General features: G+C 45.2%; 1 protein-coding gene and 1 pseudogene across 3 annotated transcripts in view; one reads left to right on the forward strand and one right to left on the reverse strand.

Moving 5' to 3' along the window:
- Positions 1-3,219: 3,219 nt before the first annotated feature.
- On the reverse strand, positions 3,220-3,506 carry LOC114883342 (annotated as a pseudogene).
- Positions 3,507-12,301: 8,795 nt separating this feature from the next.
- STOX1 (storkhead box 1) overlaps positions 12,302-15,735 on the forward strand; it is a 51,302-nt gene continuing 47,868 nt past the window's right edge. For 2 of the 3 annotated variants that reach the window (XM_029245653.1, XM_029245654.1), the window contains exon 1: positions 12,302-12,696. In XM_029245653.1, coding sequence (XP_029101486.1) covers positions 12,387-12,696 — 310 coding nt within the window. In that variant the 5' untranslated portion in view covers positions 12,302-12,386. The remainder of the gene's footprint in view (positions 12,697-15,735) is intronic. The other variant, XM_029245652.1, reaches the window with a different exon arrangement.

Consider the following 15,735-nt stretch of genomic DNA (forward strand, 5'->3'; position numbering starts at 1 on the left):
TTCCCGGACCAAGGATTGAACCCGCGTCCCCTGCATTGGCAGGCGGATTCTTAACCACCGTGCTGACAGGGAAGTCCCTGAATTGTTCACTTTAGAATAAACAATTTGATTTATGTAGAATAAGAAATTTATATTATGTGACTAGCACATCAATTTTTAAAAATCATGAATTATTTTGAATAACAAACTATGCACTCTCCAGGAACAAAAGTTTTATCTATGTTTTATGAGATGATCCACCAAAGGGTTTAAGAAGTAAGCTCTGCTCATCTTATTAAAATATTGCCATATGCACATTTACAGTAAATTTTTAGGCGTTCTAGTACAAAACAAAGTTGCCTATCAAAATATTTTCACTAGTGGGCTTCCCTGGTGGCGCAGTGGTTGAGAGTACGCCTGCCGATGCAGGGGACATGGGTTCGTGCCCCGGTCCGGGAAGATCCCACATGCCGCGGAGCGGCTGGGCCCGTGAGCCATGGCCGCTGCGCCTGCGCGTCCGGAGCCTGTGCTCCGCAATGGGAGAGGCCACAACAGTGAGAGGCCCGCGTACCGCAAAAAAAAAAAAAAAAAAAAAAAAAAAAAAAAATATATATATATATATATTTTTTTTTTCACTTGTAAGAAATGCATTTTGAGAACTCACTGGCCCTTGGAGCTGGGTCTTTGATTTCCTAAAAAATTCAGAACTCTGAAGTAGAGGGCCTAGTGCTCTTGAATTGAATTCCAAGGAAGCTGGTTACTACACATGGCTCTAATAAAGTTTTGCCATAAACATCTGTGGGAAATCTGTGAGTAATCTTGTGGAGGGATATTAAGTTTGCAGCACCTGTTGCTGTTTACCCCTGAAGTGTTAGGTCCCCTCGTGGTAAATGAGGTGAGTTCTTTGACACTTTTTCCTAAGGCGTCCAGAAAGCTCTAGGGATTGGTAAGAGGGCTGCCTTTCACTTTTTAAGCCCTGGTTTGAATCTAACCAGGTTAACCTTGTGACCTTGAATTGTTTGTGTGAAATGAGGTGGTGATCTCAGTTCTGCCTTAAGGAAATGCCTTTCACATAGAAATTGGCACTAATTGGCCTCCCTGTTGACAGGGTTAGCTGAGAGCCTCATGATTAAATGGGCAGTGAGAACAGAAACTAAATCACCCCACCTCAGCTCAGCATGTTGGCTGGAGGACACGCAGGGCAGCTACCAGTTCTCCCCTCTTCCAGCAGCATCCAACATGCAAAGCAACTGGGTTGAACCAGGAGGCCCAGAAGGCCTACGATTTGTGCATTAAGGATACTTTCTATATGTCTGGCCCTGTTCTGTAAAGCAATCTTGACACACATAGGGCTCTGGACCAGGATTCTGCAAACTTTTTCTGTAAAGGGCCAGAGAGGAAATGTTTTAGGCTTTGCAGACCGTACAGTCTCTGTTGCAACCACTCAACTCTGCTGACAAGAGCAGCCATAGAGAACGCATACATGAGTGTGCCGGTGTTGGAGTAAAACTTAATGGACAGCACAACATTGTAAATCAACTATACTCCAATAAAAATTAATTTAAAAAAACTTAATGGACACTGAAATTTGAATTTCAGATAATCTTCACATATCAAGAAATATTATTTTTCTTTTGATATTTTTTCTCCAACTTTAAAAGTGTAAACACCATTCTTAGCTTGCAGGCCATACTAAAACAAGCAGTGGGCCGGCTTTGGCCCACCGTCCTTAGTTTGCCCATCTCTGCTCTAGACTGAGTGTTGGAGGGACTTTTCCTCACTCTCCCTCACTTTCACTCCTGGCTCAAACACACTAGCTATGGACCCAGGGCACTTTAACTTCTTTGGTCCTCAGTTTCTTCATGAAGTATGTTTGACAGAACAGATGAAACAAAGTTCCTTTCAGCCATAATATTAAATTTCCTGATTCCATTATAGGAGCAGAAGTCAACCCAAGCAATGTTATGTATGCGAAATGGAAATTAGTTTACTTAAAGGAAACAAATCTTAATATCCTCAGTGTGAATCTTTGTCCTACTGTGAGGAACAATGTCACAACTCTGATAGCGAGATCAAAATTTGTAGCCTCATAGATGATTCACTTTGTTATAAAGCAGAAACTAACACACCACTGTAAAGCAATTATACTCCAATAAAGATGTTAAAAAAAAAATTGTAGCCTCCTAACTCTATTCAAAGGCTCATTCATACCACTTCTTTCTATTTCTCCAGTGCTATTCTTCTTTCCTGTTGTTTTTTTGGTTTTTTTTTTGTTTTTGGTGAGTGAAGAAAACACAGTGCCAGAGATTATTGGAAAACATTTTTCTCCTTCAAAGATGTTATTTTAAAATGTTAATGTTTTTGTGTCTTATTGGCGAGTATATTTTACAAGCACTCCGCTACCTAGGTGTACCTTATTGTTCGAGGTGATGACTGAGGGTTAGTAATCATTTTTACTGAAGAGCAGAAAAGAAAATCACCAAACAACTTATTCAAAACATTGATATATATATTTAAAAGTGAAGGTATTTTAAGAGCATATTTATTTCTTCATAGATCACGTTTCATGTAACCCTTCACTTTTCCTTTTGTTCTTTATATCAGATATCCAGTCAATGTTCGCATTTCTCATAAATTGTTTTTTTTTCATTTTTAACAAGAAGTTTATTTAAACAACAAGGTGCTTGACTTGAAAGGAAAACTAAGATTCATTTCTTTTAGAGTAATTTATCCCTACTGAAAGACGGATTGCCCTACATGTAACAGCTACGTACGAAGAAGTTATAAAATTGTCCTTTGTTTTACAATGATAAATGAAAAACATTAAAATTCCCCAATCGAACAAGGTATGCAAGAATTTTTATGTTGTTCTTTTTTTGTTAAACAGTGAGAGCAAAATAACTTACCGGAATATAAAGATAAGGGCTGTTGAGGATGCCACTAATGGAGAAAAGAGGGTATTTTCACAGAACCAGTATTTTTCCCCAGCCCATCTCCATTTGATGTCGATCAAAACATACCATTGGCCATTTAGTTAAACAAAAAAAAATGCAGTATGCTTGTGCACATACACCAGTTACTTTATGTACAATAAAGGAATGGGGAACGGGAATACGAGAGAATAGAGAAACTATACTGTAGTAGTCAGGGTGTGGTGGAACCAAATTGCGGTTTTCTAATTGAAAATGTCTTCTTGGTCTGGAGGAACAGAATTCTGGAGTAAACTAGCAGGTTTCCTTTTTAGTAGACACCCCGTGTCTGCCGCTGGAACACGTCAATTGTATCTTCATCCGCCATTTCCAACTGTGCAGGTGTGTCTGTTTCATTGATTGGCTGCCCGTCAAATCGGAATCTGATCTGCCTCATTGACAAACCCTGTCGTTTACAATAGGCTTTCTTAGTTTACTAAGTGGTATATGCCTCTTAATCTTAAACTGCACCGCAGAACCGTCCTGCCCCGCCACCTTCAAATTAATATGATCGTTGCTGTCAGTCTTGACTCCTCCCTTGGGCCTTTCCTCGGCCATGGCGAGCGCCGCAGTCCCCTCAGCTGCCGCTTCACAGCAGAGGAACGAGATCCGCACCGAAGGAGCATGCAAGCACCACCCGGAGCAGCAGAAGAGGGAGGCGGCAGCGGTGGAGAAGGCGGAGGGTGCCTCTCCTACGTTGTTTTACGTTCCGTTTGTTCAAAGCGTTCAGTGACCCAAAGAAGGCCCACACTTTGCATTGCGTCGGTTGGCATGTCTCTTATCTCTCTTAAGTTATATTCTCTCCTCCCCCGCTTTGTTTTTCCTGTCATGAAGGCTCTGAGGTTTTGAAAAACATTAGATTGTAAACTACTTGAAATAATGGAAGTGTATCCTTTATCTTTGTATCTTCCTCATTATTACCCAGGGCAGTCCCTGGAATTCAGCAGGCTTGGTATTTGTTCTTGTACTATAGGTACTTCTACAAAGCCTCATGTTTTATTCAGATCCTCTGTAGAATGTCGAGGGAACTGCATCTGTTTAGGCCTAAACCAGGGTTGGTTGGTACCGACTTGAACATCTAGTCCTCCTGTCCCACACTTTTGTTCTTTATCATCTTATTCAGGGAACCACGTCCTTTTTTTTTTTTTTTTGAATTGTGTTGCATTCTTTTTCTTTAATTAATTAATTTATTTTTGGCTGTGTTGGGTCTTCGTTTCTGTTCAAGGGCTTTCTCTAGTTGGGGCAAGCGGGGGCCACTCTTCATCGCAGTGCGCGGGCCTCTCACTATCGCGGCCTCTCTTGTTGTGGAGCACAGGCTCCAGACACGCAGGCTCAGTAGTTGTGGCTCACGGGCCTAGTTGCTCCGCGGCATGTGGGATCTTCCCAGACCAGGGCTCGAACCCGTGTCCCCTGCAATGACAGGCAGACTCTCAACCACTGCGCCACCAGGGAAGCCCCCCATGTCCTTGTTTTTGAGCAGCACTGTGGTGGCATTCTAGAGGACACATAGATGAATAAAAGTTAATCCTGGATCCCTGCCTTTGAGAAGCTTAAACAACTGGTAACAGGTAGACTGTCAGAAGGGGGAAAGCAACACTTTGTTTCACAATCCATGATGATTTCAGTGTGTGAAGGAGATGCCTTAGTATCTTTTTTCCCCTCCCCCCATAATAAAGCAGAGAAGAGAGACTTGTACCTAGAAGGCACGGGCCTCCCTGGAAACAGAGTTCTTTCGAGATCTGGGCACCTGGAGTAGGGCCAACTCATTTTTTTTTGGCCAACTCATTTTTGATCAGATTTGCATGTAAATAGTGAGATATGAGGCCCAGCTTTATACCCTCTGCTGTAACAAAACTGGGTAAACCCTGAAACTGGATTTGGCATCTTGTCTCAGGCCTCCATACTTTATTTGTTGGTGTCAGGGAAAGAATCTCACTTTCCATGTTTCAAATAATAGGAATTTTGCTGACTTGCTCTGGCTGCAGGGCTCTTAGTTGCATGCCTCTTTGACAGGCTGCTGCTCCAGCTTTCTTTCCAGAAGTAGTATTTTCCAGCTCTGAGACCTGCCCTCTTACCCTGAGTTTAATGGGGAGGTGGAGTGATGGAGTCTGCTCATTTTGGTTAGAAAACTTACTGGCTTTGATGGCCCCAGTGCAGAAGAGCCAGCTGCCTTTACTTCCTTTAACTCAAAAACTATTGGGGCCACTTTTTAATTGTAGAATATTTGGAAAGTATAGAAAAGCTCAAAGAAAGAAATAAAAATTGCTTGTAATCCCACTATCTAGAAATAACTTCTGTTAACATAATCATAATTATTCCAGTTTTCTTCTCCCCAAACAAAAATGGGATTATGGGGTATTTTATTTTATATTATTTATTTATTTATTTTAAATTTTTATTTATTTATTTTATTTTTGGCCTCATTGGGTCTTCGTTGCTGTGCAAGGGCTTTCTCTAGTTGCGTTGAGCAGGGGCTACTCTTTGTTGCTGTGCACGGGCTTCTCATTGCGGTGGCTTCTCTTGTTGTGGAGCACGGGCTCTAGGCGCACGGTCTTCAGTAGTTGTGGCACATGGGCTCAGTAGTTGTGGCTCATGGGCTCAGTAGTTGTGGCACGCGGGCTTAGTTGTTCCACGACATGTGGGATCTTCCCGGACCAGGGCTCGAACCCGTGTCCCCGACACCGATAGGTGGATACTTAACCACTGCGCCACCAGGGAAGCCCTAAGGGGTGTTTTAAATGCTTTATGGATATTAATTCCTTTAACGACGTAGGGAGGGGCAGAGTGATGGGAAGTTTGTACTGGCTCCTTGACCAAACTATATAGTCAGCTTCTTACGAGACCGCTTTTTAAAATTTTATTTATTTGTATTATTTTTATTTGTTTATTTATTTTTATTGAGGTATAGTTGATTGACGATATTGTGTTAGTTTCAGGTGTACAGCATAGTGATTCAGTTATATATATATATTCTTTTCCATTATATGTTATTACAAGACATTGAATAAGTTCCCTGTCCTATACAGTAGGTTTTTGTTGTTTATTTTCTGAACCCTCTTTTTGACTAGGCCTCCACATTGGGCCTCATACTATCTTCTGCCTGCCCTGCCCAAGAATATTGCTAAATCAGTTTAGTGCATATCCTTAACCCTTGATAACTGATCTGCATCCCCCCGCCCTTGATGTATAAATCCTTGAGGTGACTTTAGCAAGGACCCCCTTAGGTCAGTTTAGCAAGAATCCCCCTATCCTTGATGTCTCCTATCAGTAATTTTCTATCCACTGACTTCCTCACTCTGTTCCTTGGCAAAAATCCCCGGCTTCTTTGCTGTCTTTGCTTTACAGCTATCTTTGCTGTCTAGACTTTGCAATAGTCTTGAACAAAATCATCCTTACCATTTTAACAAGTGTCAGAATTATTTTTAAAAAATTTTTATTGGAGTACAGCTGGTTTGCAATGTTGTGTTAGTTTCTGCTGTACAGAATAATTTTTTTATCACTTCTCACATCAGAATCATGGGGTTTCTTTCTTTTTTTTTTTTTTTTTACATCTTTATTGGGGTATAATTGCTTTACAATGTTGTGCTAGTTTCTGCTGTATAACAAAGTGAATCAGCTATACATATACATATATCCCCATATCTCCTTCCACTTGCATCTCCCTCCCACCCTCCCTATCCCACCCCTCTAGGTGGTCACAAAGCACCGAGCTGATTTCCCTGTGCTATGCAGCTGCTTCCCACTAGCTATCTATTTTACATTTGGTAGTGTATATATGTCCATGCCACTCTCTCACTTTGTCCCAGCTTACCCTTCCCCCTCCGCGTGTCCTGAAGTCCATTCTCTACATCTGCGTATTTATTCCTGTCCTGCCCCTAGGTTCATCAGAACCGTTTCTGGTATTCTTAGCCTCTTAGTGTTCCAAGCTAAGGACTTTTTTTCTTCAATGTTTATTTTCTTTTTTGGCCCCTTACCATTGAGAAGATAAAGAAGTGAAATGTTTAAAGGCAAATCAGAATTAGCTTTGGGGATGTCTGGCTCTCAGCCTCTGATTTTGCATCTCTTAGGATCTCACTGGGCTCAATGATTACTGAAACTGCATTAGGGTTCCTGCTGTTGGGAGTGAAGGTGGAGCTGTAGAATCATGAAGCTGGAAGGGACCCTAAGAAATCCTTCAGGTCAGCCAAGTATTTTTACTCCCATTTTACAGATTAAGCTACTGTGGTCCAGAGTCTCATCTAAGTTAAGCAGCTAGAATAAAGAAGGTAATGTTTTTTCTTTAAAAAGAAATGGCATTGTGACTTCCTTGGTGGTCCAGTGGTTAAGATTCCGTGCTCCCATTGCAGGTGGCACGGGTTTGATCCCTGGTCAGGGAACTAAGATCCCGCATGTCATGCGGCACGGCCAAAAGAAAAATAAAGTATGCTGCTGCTGATTTTAAAGAAAAAAAGAAAGAAAGAAAAAAGAAGTGGCATTAAATGTCCTTCACTTTTAAGAAGTGGCATTAAATGCTCCCACCTCCTTTTCTCTGTCCCTTGAGTCAACACAGTTGCTTAGGAAAGCCTCACATTTCTCTTTGATAAACAAAAACAAAAGTCTCTACAGTTTTTTTTTTCCCCCGATAAAGGGAAGAAATGTGCTGTAGAAGCAGATATGGTCATAATAAAGAGAACCCAGATATAAAATGCTTTCTAAATCAGCCTTAAGTGTCAAGGCTTGATTTTCTGAGTTAAGGGGAAAGAACTTCAACCTGATGAATTTTGGTGTGGAAAAAATTTGGAGGTGGTTAATTCTGAGTATAACATGAGTCCGTAAACAGACTCCAGAGAAACCACTGAACTTCAGATACCTGGGTAACTGAGGCCTGGGTGTGCCTGTTCCTTGAGGCTTTGCCCTGGGCATTGACTGTTGGACACCAAGGTCTTCCTGTGATTCACCCTCAAACCAAAAATGCTTTTGTGAATGGTGACACCAGGCTAGCAAGAAAGTAAGAAAAACAGGGTTATCATGGATCAAGCACTAGTTAAATTAGATTTGATTCAGGTGGAACAAATCTATGGCCCAGGTACTGGGCTACATGCTGGGTCGCAGAGATGAATCGGACAGAAGCCTGGCCCTTAAGGAATCTCAGGTTGCCTGATAAGACAGGTAACTAAATATTACAGCCTTTAACACACATGTGTTATAAGAGGGTTAATGAGGTGCTCCAATAACAGATTTAATCTTCCTGGATGTGTCACAAGTTTTACAAGCTGGCCTTTGTGGTATACCACCTGATGGAAAGGAGAAAGGCCTTCTGGACAGAGGGAATAGTGTAAGCAAAGATGTGGGAGCATGTTTGGGAAGGTGTGTAATTTTGAGTAGCTGGAGCGTAAGATCCTTGTTGTGGATTGGAGGAGGAGGGAAAGCATGGAAATGGAGATGAGGCTGGAAAGACAGGCTGGAGAAAGTGTGTGAAGAGCGTTGAATGCTCGCTCTCCTTAGGACAGACACCAGGCAGATGTGAGCATCAAATGATCCAGTTCATCTTCTCTAACAATTATAGTGTAGCCAGAGTGAATTTGTTCCCCTTCAGGTCCAGTTTTCTAAACCAAATAAAATCAAACTCCAAGTTCCATTTGCCAGAGTTGGCCATGTCTTGGCATGTTTTGGGAAGTCCACTCCTTGGAATTGTCAAAAAAAACTTGGGGGTTTACATGATACCCAGAAAATAGGGGCCTGATCTTTTTCCTGGGGTGCTCATTATAGTTACCTTGGTACCTGCCGCCACACGGTACTGATGTCAAGGGCTGCTCCCCCACTTCCACTGACCACCAAGTTCCAAAGCTGTGTTGGCTCCGAGAGGCTCCTGCAATGGTCCTGACTGCCTTGCCTCAGACACCCTTTCACTGTGGTTCTCAAGGCTGATGCCTTGGAGTTTACTCTCCACAAGTATCAAGTGTCCCTCCATTCGGGGTGCTCTTGGGAAAGGCATCTCCCAGTAGTGTCACTTTCTCAATTCAGTCAAAGGCAGTAGCTTCCCTTTCCCTTCTCTCTAGGACAAGCCATCTTAATCTTCCTCAGTGGTCTTGAAGCCCAAAGCTCTTTACCAATCCTGTGTCCTTTCCCATGAAAGGCCACTGTATTTTTGAAGTCAACAGCAAATCGGATGAGCTAAATAAATCTTCACAAAAAGGGATAATGGGAGAAGCAATGCATGTGCCCTTAATGGTGACTTTGGAGACACAGTCTTCTCTAAGGTGGGATTGTCTGAGCAGGAACTTCAGGTCTGATAAGGTGGCCAAGAGAGAGATCATCTGGAAATAGGAGAGGGGAAAAGTGAAGTCAATTGTTGGCAATTATTTACTCTGGAAGGAATAAATTGGACAGTTGTTATCGTATTTCTCAAAATGACCAGAGCTAATCTCTTAATGTTCTGATATACGTTTTTGAGAGCATTTTTTGAACAAGTATTTGCACATGGTAAACATAGTGGAAAATAAGCCTCCCTTTTACCCTGTCCCCTGTTTCTTTCTCTGGAGGTAACCACTGTTATCACCAGTTTCTTATGTATGCTCCCAGAGATCTTCCAGCCACACATGAATATATGTGCCCTTTTTCCTTTTTCTTTCTTCTCTTTCTTTCTCTTTCTTTCCTTCTTTCTTTCCTCCTTTCTTTCATTTTCTTTCTTTCTTCCTTTCTTAGTTTCTTAATTTCTTTCTTTTCTTTTTTTAAAAATCATACTAGACCTATTTAGTTTTCTTTTTTACTTAAAATATATATATGGGATATTGTCTTGTATCAGCATGTAAAGTTTTGTCTTATCCTTAATGACTGCATAGAATGCCATTTGGATTTGTATATAATGTTAGAATTACTTTGTCCTTTCTCAGGCATAGAGTCCACTGGGGGGCAAAAATCCTTCCATCTTGAGACTTTCTAGTTTTTAGTTTGACTATTCTGTGCCTCTTTAAGTGGACAGTGATAACAAATCCATCTTCTAAAATGTTTGTGTCTGGTCTGCAGAGACCCCAAAGATGGAAGGCCCTTGAGAAGTTCCAGTTTCTCTAGTCTTGCCATGTAATACAGGCCATTCAGGTTGGAGGCCTACAGTTTTCTTCTTAACCTTTAAGACATGTTCCATTTTGTAGGAGTTTGGAAATATTTGGATGGTAGCTGATCCTTTGGGAAAACAAGTGACTATGTAGTTGACTGTAGTTTAAAAGTTTCCCCCTCACATTCTTTCTCCCTTTTTTTGTTAATTGGACTAGCTTAAATAAAATGATAGGACAAATTTCACACATCTGAACAAAAGTTTCCACAGTTTAAGGCAGCTGTACCTCATAATTTCAGGCCATGAAACCTCATAGCTGGGTCTACCTGCCAGTAGCCTTGCAGCTACAGGCCTTGCTAGTAAGGGCCTGATTGTCTCTGTTTATTTCCAGTTCAAATTCTTGGGACAGACTCAAGCTCAGGACAACTTTTCACAGCAGACCATAGGTCCAATGAGTCAGGGCGATGGTCTCCTGCTTCCCCCTCTAGCCAGCTGTGTGGGGAAGGAGACACTGGGATCTCTGCTTCACCACCAGCAGCTTTGTCCTCATGGGCAAGCTGCCTAAACTGTCTGTTTTTTTGTGGAAGATGGGCCTCAATATTGCCCCTTTCAGAGGGTTAATTTTGAGGATAAAGTTAGATCACACATGTAAAACTGAGTACAATTCTAGGCACAGAGCAAGCTGAGAGTAAATGGGAATTATCACTATCATTATTATGGAAAAGACACTGTTGTAGATGCTAGAGATACAGAGATAAAAGTAATAATTCCCCAGGCTGGGGAACACAGGAAAGTCATCTTTATCATGACGGAGAGGGGAAGCTTGGCCCTCCCTGTGTAGGCTATACAGACATAGACATTTAGTTCATTTGGGCTCTCTGCTGTATTCACCCATCCATCCATCCATCCACCCATCCATCCATCCATCCATCCATCCATCCATCCAGAGTCAGACTTCCGATGTGAGATGGTTGTCTCAGGTTCGCATGCTTATTTGAACTGAAAATTGTGTCAGACTTATTTGTCATAGGGAACCCTGACTTGGTGGTTGTCTGACTCCATTTCTTACTGTGTGACTGGGAAATACTTCTTAATCCAACCTATCTTCGGTTACCTCATCCGTTAAAAAAAAAAAAAGAGATACTAATAGAAGCTAACACAGAGTTGTGAAATTAAGGCCCCCAGCATACAGTGTTCAATAAATGTTAGCAATGGTTATTAACATCACTTATCATTTACCGTGATAAGTGACTCACTAGGGGCAGAGAGCAGATTATCTCGAATTATTGTAGTTATTATTGATGATTGATAAGCTGAGAGAGTGGGAATCTGGAACGACTCCCAAGTCTCATCAAGTCCCTCTACTCCCTCTTATAGTACTGATTGTACTAAGAATGTCCTTCCTCTTCTTTTCCAGAGAAGCCCTCACCCAGTGCAACAATAAGGGTTCCAGCCTTTCTGTCCCTCAGCTTCTGAATTGTACCTCATGCTCCGAGGTGGTCGCTAGAGTCTGCTGTGACAGATCACAAGTCCCTCTCCCTTCACTCCTCGAGATTCTTTTCGGAATCCCCATCCCAACCCAGGCCTGAATCCCAGGGATCTCACCACTGCGCCTCGCCAGCCACTGGGGCTGGCACCTCTGGATCACTTTCCGTCCCTTACACTTTAACTCTGTTGGATAACCCAGGAGCGAGACCAGACCCCAGAACCTCAGAAGGTCATGAAAAAGGTCCTTAGAATTGAGTCCCAACTCCTCATTTTACAAGACAGTAAACTGAGGCCAGAGAGGGAAAGAAACGTATGCAAACTGATTAGCAGACGGAGACTCAAATCTGGGTCTCCTGCTCCCGGCCCGAGCGAGTCTGCCCCTCATGGCCTCTCTCCCTGGGGGCGATCCCAAAGCCAGGGCGACGGCGGCCATCCTGGTCCTCCGGCTCTGAGGAACCCTGGCCGTACCGTTCGCGCCGCAGTTGGAGGCGGCTCGGCTCCCCGGTGACTGCGGGGCTACCCTAAGGCTTGGAAAAGCCCCAGTGAGCGCCCATCGGGGGAAGAGAAGCTCCGGACTGCCGGGGAGCAGAGAAGTGAAGGGAGTCGCCCGGGGTGGGAGTTCGGGGGCTGGGTGGGCAGAGACCTGGCTGGGGTGTGGAGAATGACCTGGGAACTTAGCGCCTGGAAACCACTATTGCGCTCTTGTGGGGGGGAGAGCGGTGGGCGTCCCAGCCTGCGAGTCCCGCCCCACCCCCGGCCTGGCGCGTACATCGGCCCCGCCCCCTGGAGTCCAGTTCTCCCGGCAGCCGGCGCTGAAAGCAGTAAGCGGAGCCCTCCCGCCGGCTGCAGCCACCGGTACAGCGCGGTTGCCGAGCCCGGCGATGCGTTAGGCTACGGGGCCTGACCGCCGAGGCAGCATGGCCCGGCCTGTGCAACTGGCGCCGGGCTCCTTGGCGCTCGTGCTCTGCAGGCTGGAGGCGCAGGAGGCGGCGGGGGGCGCGGAGGAGCCGGGCGGGCGTGCGGTGTTTCGCGCCTTCTGCCGCGCCAACACACGCTGCTTCTGGAACTCGCGGCTGGCGCGCGCCGCCTCGCGGCTGGCCTTCCAGGGCTGGTTGCGGCGCGGGGTGCTGCTGGTGCACGCGCCTCCGGCCAGCCTGCAGGTGCTGCGCGACGCCTGGTGCCGTCGGGCGCTGCGCCCTCCGCGCGGCTTCCGCATCCGGGCGGTGGGTGAGTGTGGGGCTCAGAGGGGAGGGCGCTCCGCGCTAGCTGCGGGACCGAGCCCCAGCCACCGGGTTGCGTGCGCCCGAGGCTCAACGCTGAGGATCGGGAGGTGGCGGTGGGGGCCGAGGGGTTGGGAGGACAGACTGAGTGGCTGGAGGAGGGCCGTTCTCCTAAGACATCCCCTCTTCTGGCACACAGGAGCTTCGACCTCTAAGATATGCCTGGGCGCTGCCCTGAGCCGACTCCAGTGTGACTCCATTCCTCAACTCTTTCAGCCAGTGGAGTGCACAGGGTCCTGGTCGAAGGAACTTTCTACTTGCAAAAGTGATGCTCTAGGCAGAGAGGTTTTGGGCCCGGGGAGCCAGAGTTGCGGTCAGGAGACAGGGGCCTCAGTCTCGGCTCCATGGGGGTGCTTAGGAAGGGTGCACCAGGGGCTGGCCAGATTTTACCGATTGTGAGCTGGCTTTTTAAAATAATTAATTAATTATTTTTTGGCTGCGTTGGGTCTTCATTGCTGCGTGCAGGCTTTCTCTAGTTGTGGCGAGTGGGGGCCACGTTTCGTTGCGGTGCCCGGGCTTCTCATTGCGGTGGCTTCTCTTGTTGCAGAGCACAGGCTCTAGGCTCGCGGGGTTCAGTAGTTGTGGCTCACGGGCTTAGTTCCTCAGCAGCATGTGGGATCTTCCCAGACCAGCCCGAACCCATGTCCCCTGCATTGGCAGGCATATTCTCAACCACTGCACCACCAGGGAAGTCCATTTGTTTGTTTGTTTCAAATGACAGACTGGGAGCAGACTACAGGCTGTGGTTTTCATGCCCTGCTGTACTGGATGCTGTGGTGGTCTTGGATCAGGGCCTAGCGGAAGGGGTTGGGGTTGTTAACTGCTAGGGAAAAAGAAATAAAAAATGGCGCTGTGGACACATCCCATCCCATTACCTAGATAGAGAGAGTTCCTCCTTTCCAGTCTTTTCAGAGAGCCCGTTTGTTAGGAGACAGCAGCTTTTTGCTTGGATAAAATAGCTTCTCATTTGAGAAGTTAAACCACTGCACCGCCCAGTGGTCTCTGTTACCTACTAAACTCAGGTGGGTGTCAGCTCCTTGTCACAGGCTGGTTCTGTCTGCATTTAGTGGGGTTGTGAGGACCATTTGGTGGTGTGCTGTTGACAAGTCACCAGTTGTTCCAGCCCAAAATTTTGACGCCTACCAAGCAACCCCTCTCTGTCTCAGCCCATAAATCATCCTAGGAGAGGGGGGAGGAGAAGCAGCAGCAAATAAAAAACATTTGTTTTAGTCCCCAGGTGTAAAGCAGCAGGGTAGCATGAGGCACTTGATGTTGTGTATCATCTAGTCAGAGATGACGTTTCCACATCCCAGGCCAGTGAGGTTACACCTTGGCCTCTCACCTACATGCATCCAGTTCTGTGTGGTACCTCTACCCCTGACCCCCACCTTTCTTCCCTTAAGCACAAAAAAGAGCTCAGTTGCAAAGCCACATACACACATTTCACTTCCTTTTATTTGCAGGAGTGAGTGAAGAAAATAGGTTTCTGGCTGACAGCGGTGAGCCAAGTAGCCAAGCCAAAATTCTTAAAGGGGAAGGGGTCTTTCAGACAGACTGGATGAAAAACTCTTTTCACTTCTGTGGCCTCGGGTTTTTCTGGTTTGAATTAGTGGTTGCATTCTCTGGTTCCCCCACCCCCTTTCAAAGGGTGAGCATAGAGTACATTGCAGAGAGGGAGTGGATGGGGTTGGGGTCTGGACCTGAGGGTGAAATAGAGAGGGCCTGTGCTAAGCCAGAGGCAGCCGTGATGCCGCCACCTGGGGTCCAGCCAGCAGTGGTGAATGCTGGTTCCTGGGTTGGCCCTGTGTTCTGCCATCTGAAAGATGCAGTGGACAAAGTGAATGTATTATCAAGTACTCTGATTCTCCACCCACTAGGTAGTGCTGCCTCATTGCACAATTCAGGATGTGATGGACACTGTAGTCTGTGGAGTGTGCAATACAGTGGTCTTTACACTGGGTCATCTCCCCTGATGTGGGGCTCTTGGCAGGAATGATTTTGAGGTTTTTAACAGAGTTGTGATAAGAATTTGGACATTTAGCTGTAATTTGTACAAAATCAGCTCTTAGGACATTTTGAGGAGCAAAATGGGGAAAGATCTTATTTGATGCTAGTCGGATGCACATGGGGAGGGAGGTTTGTTTTGAATAGAGTTGCTAATTACTACTCTCACTTGGGGGTCCTTGGGTCAGATCAAAGGAGAGGAGGCATCAATGCAGCTCTTGGGCCATCTTAAGAGTCCCAGAAGGTGGCAGGAGGAGCTGACTTCTCCCAAAGAAACTGGAAGTTTCAGTCTGCTTGCTTTCCCAAATCTGGCACCACTGGCTTCCAGAGGCTAAAATGGGCTTCCAGGAAGGCAAGGAAGAGCAGCTGAGAACTATTGCAGGTTCTCATTCCACTCTTGCTGTTACTTTGTGGGAAAGAGCAAAATTCTAGAAAAAGACAAAAGAATCAATTTGGTCAGATCAATTTGGTCTCTTTGCTATAGATTTTGTTGTTGTTTTGTTTTTTAAGGCTCACATACTCCTACATAAGAGCATTTGGGCGTAGGGAGTGTTGCTTATCAGCTCAGAGAAAATGCAGGGAGGGGAGGTGGGGTGGTCATCAGCTTTATAAACCCACTGTGCTCCACGGGTCCTTTTCCTGGGCTTCTGGACCTGGGGCTCATGGAGGCCTCATAAGATATGAGGAAGGAGCGCTGTGGCCAAGCAGACAGGAGCATCCTGAGCCCCAGGGACAGACCTGAATTTAAGGTCTGCAGGACTTCATGTTTTCCCCATGTTTTGTGTCTCTTCTTTCCCTCTTCACTTTCTCTACCTCAGCTTTACTCTGATGAGAAAAATAGTTTCCAGGCTGACAGCGTTTCCCTAAAAAGGGGACAAAGGATCTTTAGCAGGATAACCAGGAGCTAACTCTTCTTTTGTGCTCTAGTCCTCAAGTGTTTTCTGTTTCTCTTTTTTTTTTTAATTAGCAAATGACCTTAACA

Source organism: Monodon monoceros, unplaced genomic scaffold, assembly GCF_005190385.1.
Source record: "Monodon monoceros isolate NGI ecotype Baffin Bay Population unplaced genomic scaffold, NGI_Narwhal_1 Super_Scaffold_4, whole genome shotgun sequence".
NCBI classification, from domain to species: Eukaryota; Metazoa; Chordata; class Mammalia; order Artiodactyla; family Monodontidae; genus Monodon; species Monodon monoceros.